At 34.3% G+C, this 13,691-nt stretch overlaps 2 protein-coding genes across 2 annotated transcripts; one reads left to right on the forward strand and one right to left on the reverse strand.

Annotated features, from left to right (window-relative positions):
• Positions 1–379: 379 nt before the first annotated feature.
• On the reverse strand, positions 380–1,465 carry LOC132044042 (protein RKD3-like). The gene is made up of 4 exons (XM_059434520.1): positions 1,333–1,465; positions 916–1,241; positions 596–726; positions 380–506 (listed from the first exon to the last, which is right to left on the reverse strand). The coding sequence occupies exons 1-4, from the start codon at positions 1,463–1,465 to the stop codon at positions 380–382; spliced, it is 717 nt and encodes a 238-aa protein (XP_059290503.1).
• A 10,626-nt stretch (positions 1,466–12,091) lies between these two features.
• On the forward strand, positions 12,092–13,691 carry LOC132044036 (UDP-glycosyltransferase 73C4-like). Its single transcript, XM_059434509.1, has one exon. The coding sequence runs from the start codon at positions 12,142–12,144 to the stop codon at positions 13,651–13,653; it is 1,512 nt and encodes a 503-aa protein (XP_059290492.1). The 5' UTR covers positions 12,092–12,141; the 3' UTR covers positions 13,654–13,691.

A 13,691-nucleotide genomic window follows, 5' to 3' on the forward strand; every position in this document is an offset into this window, starting at 1 on the left:
AAATGGCCTATCATTATTCGACAAAAGCATGAATCGAAATCCCGAGCAATATATTAGCGTCACCAGATTGTTGCAATGCCATCACCACGAGAAATGCAGATCCAATGCCAAAGCTTCAGTGTTCAATGCAAGGCAACCGTTTTATTTTACACTAACAAATTTTCTTTGAGTAACGCAGGGGCATATTCTTGAAGGATGTCGCATAGTATCAAGTCAGCAATTGCAAGATTCAGACAAAGCAAAGGATAAAGCCAACTTAATTTCTTTAAAGACGTGAATTTTGAAAGGGTACCATTGTCCCAACTACTTTCTTCGAGTAGCTAATAGGAACACATAAAAAAAAAAAAAAAAAAAAAAAAAAAAAACATAAAAGCAAAGTTCAATCATGCAAGGTTGGGCTACTGGAAGTGAAACAGTCAGCAAGAAATAACTTAATGACTTCATCTTCATCATCTTCCTCTCTATGGCCATAACCAATAGCAGCATCATTGTCTGCAACTGGACCACTATCGCAGGTAAGTACCAAAAGAAGCCCGCAATTCTCGCCATACCCATAAGCCTTCTCTTCTTGTGGTTAGCCCCGAAACAATATTGCCTTAATCTCTTTGTTTTCTCCTCAAGTTCCATGTCTGGAATTTCTTCCATCCTTTTCTTCTCTTCCTCTAATGAATCTATCACATCCTTCCACTTTTGTTCCATACCATTTCCTTCCCCCCCCTTCAATTCCTGTAAATATTCATAACCGAAACAAAGGTTACATGTTTATATAGAGAATAAATCTTAACGTTCTTTTTTTTTTAAACGAAATATTAAGAGAATCTAATATTATTACATAAACTAAAAGGTAAATTTCACCATAATATTATATGCAGTTGAAACAAGAGTGTATAGAAGATGTGTGTATAGAGAGTGAACCTTAACATTCTTGATTAATGTTTGAAGACTCATTAACTTCCTATGTGGCCACCTTCGAATTCCCAAATCCCTACATCTTATCTTCAAAAATGTCACCCCAATATTAAGTTCCTTGGTCGCTTGAATTATTGGCATATAAAAGTACTTTGAAATTGTTTCTCGAGACAACATTTTTTGCTTCCCTTTTTCCGTTATAATTCCCTCAACACGATCATTAGTCATTATCTCTTCTTGATTGTTGTCACATAACAACAATTCCTGGTTCTCAGTTCTCTCAAGTAATTGGGTACTTAATCCAAATCCACCACTCATTTCACCCCACATCCCTGCACCCATAACATTATAACACATTAGCTAACTTATTTAGAACAAATACTATTAGTGTATACAAATAGATATTCAGAATATGACCATCACCTGGGGTAGGGTTATAAAAAGATGAATAAAATGGATCTTCAAGAGTACAATCCATCATCAAAGGATTGTTAGCAGCATCAAAAGCGAAATCATACTGATGATCGATAGCGTAGTGTCCTGAATTACCTTGCATTTTTTCTTGGATTGGATTCACAAAGAAGGATCCTAGAGGCATATTATCGGTTCTATATGAAAGTGCATGGTTCTATCATGTACATCACTCGAATAATCCAAGTGGACGGCTGATCTTGAAGATGCCATCTGCTTTTGCTTTCGTGAAAGTGGACAGCTCTTTTCATAAAAATTGTCGGCCACATGGATTTTACCTGAGGGGGTAAATACTTTTTGAAAAGTGGATGGCTGCTTTTTATAAAGCTTGTCGGCCACAAAAATCAATTGAAAAAAAAAAAAAAAAAAAAAAAAAAAAAAATATAAAATAATCCGGAATTGTGTATTTCTACGTATTGTTTATTTTTTTTATATATGTAATTAAGAATATACGTATATAACTGATATACAAATCAAGAATCAATTAATTACGTTATATAAGTACGGTTAAGAAATCTATATTGACAAGAAATAATTTGTATTAGTACTTATACACATAAGAAATATATAAAGACAAGACAAGTACTTTAAAGTAAATTATCTACCCTAAGTCTACAATACAGTGACTTATACCTTATATTTGACTAATCATTTTAATTTGGGCATGTCCGCCTTTATAATAGGACTTGGTTAATTTATTTGGGCATGTCCGCCTTAAAATTGGACGTATTAATTTATTTGGGCATGTCCGCCTTAAAATTGGACATATTTTTTTTTTTTTTTTTCAAAACAGCATTGATATTGCACTTGCATTCACACTACTTTTACCTTGAATGATTTTCGTACTAATTGCACACTAATGCTACTTTTATTTCAAATATTTTATACTACTCTCACGCTAGCACTAGTTTTATCTCAAATATTTTGTACTAATCTCGCATTTGCACAGCTTTTACCTCACATATTTTGTACGAATCGCGCGCTTGCACTATTTTTTTTTATATCGAAATAATATCGCACTAATTTTTTTTTTACACCTGCATTAATTTTATCTAGGAGTAATTCCACGCTTCTTGTAAAAGGAAAGAAAGTACGTAATGTTTCTGACCTTGCAAGGACTATGCACCGAACGGTTTGAGTTTTCTTAGGACTAATTATGCCCTCAACGCTAACAACTCTCAAATTTTCGAATAAATTAATGCTTAATTTTACAAAGATTTTCAAATGAATCGATGCACAAATATTTTCTATTGCTTTCAAATGCTTCGCACAAAATGCTTTCAAATGCACAACATACGCACTATCGTTTTCGAAGGCTCGCATAAATAATTTCAAACGCACGCGCACATGAATCACACTACTATTTTAAACGCATTATCGCTTTCAAATGCTCTACGCAAATGCTTTCAAATACACTGCACATGCACCGCACCAATGCTTTTAATTTGCTCCGCACAAATGCTTTAAATACACTGCACACGCACTGCACAAATGCTTTCATTTGCTCCGCATAAATGCTTTAAATGCACTGCACATGCACACGCACTGCACCAATGCTTTCATTTGCTCCGCATAAATGCTTTCAAATGCACATGCACCGCACCAATGCTGTCAATTTGCTCCGCACACTACACATGCACATTGCACCCGCACCGCACAAATGCTTTCATTTGCTCCGCATAGATGCTTTTAAATGCACTGCACATGCACCCGCACCGCACAAATGCTTTCATTTGCTCCGCTAAATGCTTTAAATGCACTGCACATGCACATCGCACCCGCACCGCATAAATACTTTCATTCGGTCCGCATAAAATACACCGCACGCGCACTGCATAAATGCTTTTAACTGCTTCGCATAAATGCTTTCAAACGCACGCACCGCACAAATGTTTAAAATTCACCGCGTAAATGTTTTGCACCATGAGTCATACTGGGTTTTAAAACCTCATTTTCATCAGTCATTGGGTTTTAAAGGAAAACCTCATGCGGGCTTAGTAAGCCTCATTTTCATAAGTCATCTGGTTTAGGGCCCCATTTCCATTAATCATCGCCAAAAGGTATCATTTTCATAAATCATTCGGCCCATAACCTCGTTTGCATCAGCCAAGCAAGGCTATTATTTTAATCATTGCGGCTACGTTTTGCGGATTTATTTTACATCGCTTTATTTTGACATTTATTTTACCGACTATTTTATCTAGTCTAAAGTTTCGCAGGAGCTTAGCGCAACGTGGAACTATTTCTTCGGCAGCGAACTGGGGCAATATGTTGGGAAGGAAATCAGACTTCCCGACAAGGGTCGAAGATCTACCTCGAACACTCATCTCCAATTCCAAATATCCCGCCTGCATTCCAGCGTATCCAATTTTCAGAATTTTCAAGTCTCTACCATAATACCCAGTGTCTCCATAATTCGACACTGGGACAATATTTTGCGAAGATTCGCACCAATCGGGATTCGTCTTTCATAGGTGTCGTAGTCATCCTAGAACTACACACGGCCTGATTCTCGTGCAACCCGAGATATGTAGGCAACTCGAAAACCGAAGTTCGGCCGCAATTCTTTCTTCATCCTTATAGTCCCCCGTTTTCTTGTGGTCGGGACAAAATAGGCTACTAAGTCAACGTCTTTGCCCGAAAACTCTTTCATCGTTCCCGGTCCAAGAGGGACAAGCTGTTGACACCCAATTTTGTCCCACCTTTCCTCCGAAATACCTATTTTTTCGCTTCCAATATTTTTTGCAAAAAAATAATTATTTGCATTTTTTACTATAATTATTAACTTTTATTAATACCGGCATTTCATTATCCTGTCATTATCTTTTACAACCGTTACTATTATTATTATTATTATTATTATTATTATTATTATTATTATTATTATTATTATTATTATTATTGTTATTATTATTATTACCAGTATTATTATAAGTCGTATTTTTTATCGTTTCAGCATTTTTACCAGCTTATGCACACGCATCGCATTTATCTTCGCATAATTTAATAATAGCATTTACTTACTGTTGAATTTCAAATATATTATCGCACGGCAATTACGGCATCATTTTATTTTCATCTAAATACTAATAAATACATATTTTATATTTGGGGATATTTTAGCACACTCAGTATATGATTAATTTAAAATGGGTCTCTTATTTAAATTTAGAAATTTAGATTTTAAAACAAATTTCTTCCATCCAGCCCAATATTTTAAAATAGCAAGCCCAAATCAGTTAACCCATTATTTTCATCCGCCCAGCCCACATTTTTAACCAATTGCCCAAAAAGGAAATTGATCCAGTCCATTTAACAATCAGCCCATGTCAATAAATTGATCCGGTCCACTAAGCTAACGACCCGACCCAATTCTATCAAAAACGGATGAAAACCCTTTAGGTTTTCATCCTTTTCTTTCAGCCGCACCACCCCGCTCCTCCTCTCTCTCTCTCTCTCTCTCCCCACCCCGCCTCCTCTTTTCCCTCTCTCTCATCCGCTCCTCCACTCACCACCGCGCCCCACCACCGCCGCTCTTCCCCGCTCCTCTCTCCTTTTCACCCACTTCACTTCCTTTCTCTTTCCTTAAAATCGAATGAAAAAACCCTATAAATAAGGGTGAGTTGAATCGGTTAAGGAGGGGATTATTTTTGGATTGATGAGAATTCCTCAAAAAAAAACTAAGTCTTTAGCCGCAAAATCCCCTAAGCAATACTAGTTCATCAGCCCTTTTTTCTGAATATCAAGTCAAAATTGTAAGTCGTTTTTTTTGGGTTTTTGTTTGTCTTGGTGTCGCTTTGAATCCGAGCATCGCAAGCTCGGATTTGGTAGTCTTAGAGGACAGATCGCGAAAACCCTCCCTGAAAAGCAGTTTCTTCAGCTTTGAATACTCCTGAAAATATCAGTCCCTAATCGCACGAATTTCCCTGTTGAACACTAGTTTTAATTTTCTAGATATCGACCCAAGCATTAAATTCTTTTCTGTTTTGCCCCCTTATTGTTCGTCTTGAATCCGAGCATCGCCAGCCCGGACTTGATAGTCTTCGAGGTAGATCGGAGACTCGAAGCCTTACTTCGCTGCGCACAAAAAAGGTAAAACTCGATACATTTATTACTTATAATCTTCAGTTTCTGCTTCTAGTTAAATTTTTAGCTGATTCTGCTATTTTCTAGTTATGTAGTTTCTTTGTCGTCACGTTATTTGTTTTGATGTTTGGGAACTGTTAGGATAGAATATTAATTGCTAAAACGAATTCGAGGACGTATACTGTAGTTCGGAGGTTTAGACTGAATTCTCAGGAGTTAGGACCTATTCAAAGCCGAATATACATATTATTACATAGGATATACGGTGGGTATCAAGGTAAAGGGGAGGTATGCATTCGATATACATCTGATATACACATCATGGTGTATATACCTTAGGCATATTGTGTATATGATTAAAACAGGCTGGCACTGTCCCTCTTTCACTCTGTTTATTCAAGTAATATACTCTGACATGAACGAAATCTGCTTGGGTTAGATACGATGAAATGATTACATGATATGTCAATGTCGTTCGCTGATTCGATTTGGTCTCTAATTTGACATAGTCATGTTTGTTTGGGCCTGTTGAGATTAGCTCATTCATTTGCTGGTTATCGCTTAAGGTGATTTTGGTGTTTAAAGTCAGCGCATTCTTCAAGCAAACTCATGTTGACTCAACTCCTGAAATTTGATATCTATGTGACTATTGCTTTTGTGGTTTATCCATCTATTTAACTTGTGCCTAAGTGATAGTCGAGTGTTAGCGTAGTGATTAATTGGATTTTCTTGGTAATTTATGTATGTTTAGTAGGCATATGGGGGCTGTTTGGTTGGCTTAATATGATGCCTAGTGCAATTTTATTGACTTCTGGCAGATTAGTCTGTTAATGGGCCTTTTATATATTTGTTGGATATGTTTCTCTGTTTCTCTGTTTGTTTGATATGTTTCTCGGCTTAATTTATAATTTAGTCAGTTTATGAGTTTAAGACAGCATTTGATTAACATTAGTTTTTTTTAATATATAGCTTAGTTTAGAAATCATACATGCAATGTTGCTATCTGGTTTGTATGCATTAGTTGGTCTAGCCTGGTTTAGTTACTGCTTCAACCTAACCTGAGCTAAGATAAATTTACCTAATCACTGGCATTCCTATAAGCTCTGTTTAAAGTGAAAACTGTCCTAAGAGGTACTCATTAGAAGCTGTTTAGTCCACAGCCTGTTTGAACATGATCCATGCCTAGCTTGGTCAGTCTGCTGCAGTGTCTTCCCACTTTGAAATGTTCCCTCTATGTCTTACTATATGGAAAAACTCCACTCAGCTCTGCATTAATGTTTGAGTTGGTTGCCGACCTAATTTGCCTTTGCTTGTCCTCAGCAGCTGCATACTTCTCCCTTTTGCCTTGCCCACAGCTGCTGTTTACTGTTTGTCTTTGCCCTTTCAAAGGAGTGTTGTTTGACTTTATTATTGTTTGTGTCATTAAGGTCTTTTATGATGTGAATTTCATATGTATGTACTTGCGCATTGTCTCCTGCTCCTGCCCACATCTGCTCTTGGAATTGCTTTTGAACTCATCTGTTTTTGTACAGTGACTGGCTCCATGACTTGTCTTGATTATTTCCTTTCTGTTGAATGTGATAATTGACCCTGATGCATTCCTACTGTTGCACTCAGTTTGTTGCTTGGATTGTGTTTTATCTAGAGTTGATTATTCTCCCTCTACTAGTTTCATCATGTCATTACTTCGCAGTTGCTACCCATGGTTATTTATTGCTTGTTGTAGTTTGGTCATCAGTTGTTGCTTTGCTCTTAAAAGAAGCATATTGATGCTATGAGCTGTCCCTCATATTCTTGTGATCGAGCTGCAACCTGTTTGCTACTTAAATCGGTGCTTAAAATGAGTATATATGCTACACTTGATGTATAGTTGCTATTATAGCTCTGCTGCCTTCTTAGAAGAAACAGATTACTAAAAAATAATAGAATTTCTAGGAGCCATTTCATCTGTGGATTTTTGTTATTCCTGTTTGTATTTCCCATATCATGTTGTCTAAGTTGGAAATGACCTGTTGAGATCTCTTCCCTGTTTTAAATCAGCTGCTGCTCGTAGGCTCTAAAAAAAAAAGGGTAATAACTCTAAAGCCTATATCTCTTTAAATTTCAGACTGATCAGTTGCTGCTCGATAAGTTCACTGTTATAGCTTGTTGTTTGGGTTGCTGAATCTTAAAAGGAAGAGTAAAACAGAGATGGGATTTGAATCTTACATAAAAATGTATTCTAATTTGGATTAGTCAGTTGCTATTCGACTAAGCGTATGTTAGTTTAAGTTAAGTATTGGCCTGTGTCCATGTTCAAAATGCCCCTCTTTAGTCATATATCTATGCTTGGCATTCTTCTTTCACCTCTTGCTTTAAAAAGAAGAAAGTTTAGGTTCTTAATATCATCTAGGAGGTTTTGTTTGTCTTCATGAACTATCTATACACTTAATGATATTTTTTCAGATTTAAAGAAAAGGTTGGTTATGTTTTGTATATGTCTAAGTATCTTTATGATCTTGAGTCCTATTTGGTAATGTTTTAGTCAATGGTTCACTATTGAATCTGTCAATATTGGTAAGTCTGATTAGTTATTAGCTTTGGATTAGATCTTATGTTCGGTTGCTAGGTAGCAATGTTTATATTTGGTCATGCCTAATGGTCACTTATACCTGCAAAGCAGTTGATTAGTAGCAGCTTGAGTCATTGGCCCCTATATGAAACTCCTTTACTGATTAGCTATCCCCCATATTAGTGTGTTTTCCATGCTTAATTCGCTAGGGTGTATTTAAATGTTTACATGATGTAGCTTCACTATCTTAGTTGTTTGTTGTTAGTTTGTCTTCATTGTGTTTTGGTTCAGTTTGGGAGACACGTTTGAATGCTCTTGATTGATATTTAGTTTGCATTATACTTATAGCAAGCCTGTTAGTTTAAACATATCCGAGAGCATTGTGTGATCTGTCCATGTTAAGCATGTATCTTGTGTTAGTTGAATAATCTAAAGTAGGGTCCCGATATGTTAATTCTTGAATCTGACTGCAAGTATGTGTTAGTCTGGTTTAGATTATTATCTGTTTGAATATTGGTTCTGTTGGTCTATTATTATGGTGGATGTAATGCTATGATTGGTCTGATGAAGTTTAGAAGTTGATGTTTATTATGTTTTAATGTGTTCTTAACCCAAATTATCCTTCTTGTTTCGAATAAGTCGATTGTTGTCCAATACATACCTGAGTATATATCATTCCTTGAGTTTAATAAAGTGGAGCAGATCTGGTCCATCCTCTTATTTATTTTGGTTTTGGGTTTCTATGCAGTCATGGTTGTTTTGTTATGTACTTAGTTAGGTAGTTTGTTTTGCTTAATATTGTAGCTGGTATGAACTGTGTTTAGTCAGTTAGTTTATTTGCCTAGTGTGGTAGTTGGCAGGAAACTATGCTTAGTCATTGGGTCTGTTCTGCTCAGTATTATAATTTGCATAAAATTACACTCAAGGTGGCCTAACTTGTTTGCTTAATTTGGGAATTGCGTGATTTGTTTTTTTAAGGTCAAGATATTGTGCCATACATATATATGCCTATCACTCCCTCCTCTGTTTTGGAATCAGGGAAACACCACTCAGAAGTTAGAAATATTTTTTTTTTTTGAAAAAGGATATGATGCTTATTTTACTTATTCCGTTAAAGATAAGAGTTCTTTATTCTAATCCTTTTCTTTCATTTTTTTTATGCATGACCACCGCATACGAGTCCGAGGGACTCGTTCTTCTCCCGCATTCGGAGTTGGGCTGCAAGTCCAACGCCATCTTGTCGAGTCACCCCCATCAGCTACATAAAAAATGATCCTGGGGCCGAAGCCCATACAGCAGCACAATCCGCAGCAGTTTATAAAAGTTATATTGGGCCAAGGCCCAACAGCAGCAAAACAGACCGCAGCAGCTTTAAAATGGGCTTGAGCCCAAGCCTAATTGCAGCAGCTCTTTTAAAATGGGCTAAGCCCATTGAAATTATCCCTTCCTCTATTTTTATTCTTTTATGCATTTAATTTGCCTTGTATGACTAACATTTTACTTTGTTCTCATTTTCTTAGCTTAGATAAATTCTAGTAAATTTAGCGGGTTAGCTTTAGTAAAGGGTAGTTAGTTTAAGAAAGACTAAAATTAATTCCATAAGTTTTACTCTCTTCCTTTCATGTTAAAAATGTCTAATATTTATTTTTAGAATAATTAATTTGCAAAATGGCATGACTTTATATTTTAAGTAAAAGGAATCATATCTTGTCCTTACTATAATATACATTTCAAAATGTCACTAACACACAAATATAAACTCAAGCATATTTTTGGATAATTTTTAAAGTTTTGAGTCAATCACGCATATTTTTAAAGTATAGTTAATAAAAGGGATAAACAAAACTCATTAGCTATTTTGATATTTTGTTTATACTCCTAAATTGCAAAATCAATTAATATCTCATCATTGGAGTTCTTTCAAATATTTATTAAAATACTGCATAAACTGTATTTTCTTCTACTTATATATAAATTATTATATTTTGCAAATCTTATTTTAGCATTATTATACTTCCCTTTGAAGCAATAGCAACATAATTTTTATAAGCTTTATTTTAAAAAGCATTTAAAATCTTCTTTTATGCAAGTTCTTATATTTTTTCTACAAGCATTATCTTAAATAGCATCATTAATCTCTCATTTAAATCTTAGCCACTTTTATAAGTCTTATTTTAAATAGCATTTAAACTCATCTTTTATGCAAATTATTATTTTCTCTAAATTTTATTTTACACAAATATCATCACATATTTTCTTTAAAATCTTAGCAATATTTTTAGACATTTTTCTTAAAATTCAAAACCGCATTCGCATCTTTAGCCTTAATTAATTAACCTAAGTTTGGCCGGATAACCGTAAGTTAACGGATTCTAAAGGATGCCTAACCCCTTCCCTTTAGGATAATATAGAACCCTTACCTAGAATCACACATCATAAATGTATTTTCTTTAAAATTTAATTTAAATTCTTGGTTAAGCGGACTATTAACGGAGGTTTAGTTATTAATATATTTTATTCATTATTAAATTATTTTCTTTAAAATTTAATTTAAATTCTACTAAAGTTTAATTATAGTAGTTTGTGCTCCGATTAATAATCTTGTAAGTTTATCCAAAACTTTATTATATTAGTGTTTGCTACGAATACAAAGTTTGCAAAAATTTATTAATACTTTTTAAAAGAGAAGACTTGTTTAAAAGGAAACTATTTTCCTCTCTTTGAGACAAAACAATAGCAATATTTAAGCATCAGTTGATAACTTGAGTTTTAATTCGATTAATTTAAAGGTGTAAAATATTCTTTTATTAATGTATGTAGATTGGACCTAAACAATACTTATTATTTTTTATCAAATTTTTATTTGGATAATTCTAAAATTAAATCAAATTTACATTAGTTCAAATTATTAAATTAATGTACATGTTTAAAATGAAACAAAGTAGAAATTTGATTTTCTATTTAAACGAAGAACTACTACTTTTTAATTTTTGGTGAATATTCTTGGTTTAGCTCATTTTACTTGTTGTGTTGTCTTTTGCACATTTTTTTTAAGGAAACGTCAATTAGAATTATAATTTGACTAATTTACCTTATTGATTATTTGACCTCCATTTAATATTATTTTTTCTTTTACGACATTAATCTCTTTTCACATTTATTAGAGTAAGAATAAAAATGAAAAAGTAATTAAATTCTATCTTATTTTAAAATATAAATATTTTAAGTATATTTATTTTAGTAAACATAACAAATAAATGACATGGCGGAATAACAAATACAACAGTTAAATATCTAGATTAGATCTTAGGCTAATATAAGAAAAGAAAGGAAATTGTATGGTTTGGCTAATTAACCTTTTGAAGAAAAGCAATAATATGGGGTCCACGTTTTTTGCTGTACAATGATTTCATTTGCTCCCACTAATGGGTTGATATGCATGTGGCAATGAATCCACCATTATTGACTTAATGGGGATACTTTGGGAATTACATGAATATTGCTTGATTTTTTAATATGGAGTTCACATTTTTTTTTTTTTTAACACGAGTTGGAGGTGGACGACGATACCACCTCCAAACTCATGCTTCTGTATAAGTTAAAATATAATATACTTAACTGCCACAAATCTCAATACTACTTTCCTTAGTTGTATATAGTAAAAATTATTTCTTAACTCTGGTTTCGGTATCCGCTTTGGGTCCAACTAATTCGAATACGAGTCTAAAAGTCTCATTTTGGTAAAACGCTCGCTATTAAAGGTGAATTCATTTTCAGTGGTCGATTAATCTGAGATCTTTGATTAAGGATGGAAGAATACTTACCGCCAGAGATAGATGCATGATTTTAAGCTGATAGGTTCTAAAATTACCGCCTTTTTCACTTACACGGTTCACAATAGATTATTTATACATATATTAAGTCGATTTTTAACATAAATACAAAGTTTACATCGAAATTAATGGTTCTGCCGAACCATAATATGTATTGCATATCGCTTCTGCTTGTCGCCCCACCATAACCTTTAGTGCAGTTATATAAATTTCATATAACTTCTCCCCTTTACAAACAAGGGTTGTGACTGTTATTTCCTTCTACACTTGACCAAACTAAGCCTCCCCGCAATGGCTTCTTCCCTATCTAAACAACTTCATTTTCTTTTGATACCTTTAATGTCTCAAAGCCATATTATACCATTAACATACTTTGCAAAATTACTAGCCCTTCATGGACTCACTGTCTCCATTATCACAACACCTCTCAATGCACAAAGGTACAAATCTATAGTCACTCATGCTTTAATATCCAATCTAAAAATCCAACTAATTCCTCTTCATTTCCCAAGCCAAGAAGTTGGATTGCCTCAAGGATGTGAAAACTTGGACACACTCACTTCTCTAGAGTTGTTTAAAGATTTCTTCTTGGCTAGTGAAATGATGCAAGAACCACTAGAGAAATTGATTCAAGGTTTGAAACCAAAGCCAAGTTGTATCATTTCCACTAGTCCGCTCATTTGGACTCAAGAAGTTGCTAATAAGTTCAAGATTCCAAGGTATATATTCCAAACTGTCTCTTGTTTCACTCTCTATTGTTCTCACATACTAAATCTGACAAAAATACAAGATAACTTTGTGTTGGATTCTGATTCATTCGTGATACCTAATGTTCCACACAAGATTGAGTTCACAAAAGGTCAAACATTGAATGGCACTATAAAAAAGCAATCTCAAGATATGCAAAGTATTATAGACAAAATTAATCAGTCTCAAGATTTAGCAAGAGGTATTTTGATCAATACTTTTGAGGAATTAGAACCATGGTATGTTGATGCATACAAGAAAGTTCTGAACAAAGTATTTTGTGTTGGTCCAGTATCATTGTGTAACAAAGAAATGGTTGAGATGGTTGATAGAGGCAACAAGGCCTCTATTGATGTGCATAGTAATTGTTTGAATTGGCTTGATTCTATGAAGCCAAAATCAGTCATTTATGCTTGTTTCGGTAGCCTTTCTCGGATTTCATCCTTGCAAATGAAGGAAATTGGATTAGGCTTGGTGTCATCAAATTTTCCTTTCATTTGGATAATCAGAGAGCTTAATTTTACATTAGAAGTCGAAAAATGGCTAAGAGATGAAAATTTCGAAGAGAAGGTGAAAGGAAGAGGGATGATTATTCGAGGTTGGGCCCCACAAGTTTTAATATTATCTCATCCATCTGTTGGAGGATTCCTGACACATTGTGGATGGAATTCGACTTTAGAAGGAATTTCATGTGGCGTACCGATGATTACTTTTCCTTTGTTCGCCGAACAATTTTACAATGAAAAATTCATCGTAAATATTCTGAAGATTGGGATTCGAGTTGGGGTTGAAGTAAGTATTAACTCTTGGAATGAAGAGAAGAATGGAGTGTTAGTTAACATGTATCAAGTCAAAAAAGTAATAGACCAACCAATGGATAAAGGATTAGAGGGTGAAGAAATAAGAAAAAGAGCAAAGGAACTAGCACATATGTCAAAGAAGACGATACAAGAAGAGGGTTCGTCATATTTGAATATCAAATTGTTGATTGAAGATGTCATGCAGCTACTTAAGGATAAGGAAGGGGAAGCCAATAATGTGGCTAAGACCATGTAAAGTTTATAAGTTGCACTACAAAAAGAAATTTGGTAATG

Source organism: Lycium ferocissimum, unplaced genomic scaffold (assembly GCF_029784015.1).
Source record: "Lycium ferocissimum isolate CSIRO_LF1 unplaced genomic scaffold, AGI_CSIRO_Lferr_CH_V1 ctg3281, whole genome shotgun sequence".
NCBI lineage: Eukaryota > Viridiplantae > Streptophyta > Magnoliopsida > Solanales > Solanaceae > Lycium > Lycium ferocissimum.